Below are 1,624 nucleotides of genomic sequence, written 5' to 3'. Positions count from 1 at the left end.
GCCCTAACTCAGGGCTTCTTTTTTTTTTTAAAAAAAAAGATGACCGGTAAGGGGATCTTAACCCTTGACTTGGTGTTGTCAGCACCACGCTCACCCAGTGAGCAAACCGGCCATCCCTATATGGGATCCGAACCTGTGGCCTTGGTGTTATCAGCACCGCACTCTCCCGAGTGAGCCACGGGCCGGCCCTAACTCAGGGCTTCTTAAGCTGGACTTTGAGTATTCCATGAATCTCCCTGAAATTATATTAAAAAATGTATTCGATTCTCAAAAAGCATCAAAAAAAAGTCTAAGAACGACTATCTTCTAACTGATTTGTCTTATTTCCTCCCCCACCTCTTATTTGTTCCTCCACATTTATCTTATCAAATATTGTCAACTAATTTCTCTCAGGTCCTTGGTGCCTGTGCCAGTTGCTGTGTGGAAGTTGGGCCTGAACTACCTTTAAAAATAACTCTTACTATTTAATGTGATAGCAGTGCTCCCAGGACATGTGTCACCTTCATAGCTACAGTCATTACAACCTTACACTGTATGATGAAAGATAACTCAGGCAATTAAAATACTCCAAGAATGCAATTTGCAGGATGATCCTTGTAGTGTACTCTAGTCCAATTCTGTGCAACCAGCCTTAAGAGGACCACTGTTACCTTGCCTCTAACCAGACACACACCATGGTAGTGAGAAAATTTAAAACCTTTTAATAAAAACAGTTTTGAAAGAACTGTTTCCTCATATCTGCATGGCTTTGTATATGCAGTTCCTCCTGGAATAGGTCTGATGTTGCCACCTCATGGAGCCCTTCTTCATTCTGCTCCTGCCCCAGTCTCAGTTTCATACCCGTTTTCTACTCCCAAGAGCTTAGAAGCACCATGAACCCAGGGACCATGTGTGTTGGTTTGCTTTTGTAAACACAGCACTTAATGCAGTTCCTGGCATAGTCGGTTACTGGCAAATATTTGTTGAGGGAATGAATTTTCTGTCTTTCCTAATTTGACTATGGATTCCTGACAGTAGAGCCCGTATCTTTATCTTGGTATCCTGTGAGGCTGGGTATTTGATCAAATGGATAAGAGATGAATATACACACATGGAAAATGGATGAATCCAGGTAGAATATGATAGCTGTCTTTAAGCCAGTCCTGGGCTGTCCTATAAAAAAAAGACAAAGCTGAGGATGGCTCCAGAAGGCAAGTTATAGGGAGGCAAATTTGGCTCAAAGTAAGGCAGGATGATTGCAGGGGCAGGTGGTGGAAAGGACCAGCTCTGGGAGTTGGGGGGGCGTGGTTCCTGTTGCTGGAGATGGCCAGCGGCAGCTGCAGAGCTATTATAGAGCAAATTTCTGACTCAAGTCAATGGTGCCAAAGGGATACCTTTTAACTCCAAGGTACTCCGGTTTCTTGACCCAGGTTGCAGGGCGTCTTCATGTGGAAGTGATGCGCATCACAGGAGCTGTTCCAGAGCGTGTGGTGGAAGATGACTCTTCAGAGAACTCCAGTGAAAGTGGGAGCCTTGAAGTCGTAGACAGCAGCGGGGAAATCATTCACCGAGTCAAAAAACTGACGTGCCGGGTGAGAGGACAGTGATGGGGAGGCTCTTATAAATGACATTTTTTTTTTTTTTT

The 1,624-nt window shown here is 44.3% G+C and overlaps 1 protein-coding gene across 1 annotated transcript in view; it reads left to right on the top strand.

The window, feature by feature from the left end:
• Nucleotides 1-1,624, top strand: part of KIF13A (kinesin family member 13A) — a 96,660-nt gene that overhangs the window by 63,128 nt on the left and 31,908 nt on the right. Inside the window, 1 exon segment of the mRNA XM_008568477.1 lies at nucleotides 1,410-1,571. Within this exon segment, the coding sequence (XP_008566699.1) occupies nucleotides 1,410-1,571 (162 nt within the window).

This window comes from Galeopterus variegatus, unplaced genomic scaffold, assembly GCF_000696425.1.
Source record: "Galeopterus variegatus unplaced genomic scaffold, G_variegatus-3.0.2 Scaffold412, whole genome shotgun sequence".
Taxonomy (NCBI): Eukaryota; Metazoa; Chordata; class Mammalia; order Dermoptera; family Cynocephalidae; genus Galeopterus; species Galeopterus variegatus.
Note: the sequence above shows the minus strand (reverse complement) of the source record. Positions and strands in the feature narration are given on the sequence as shown.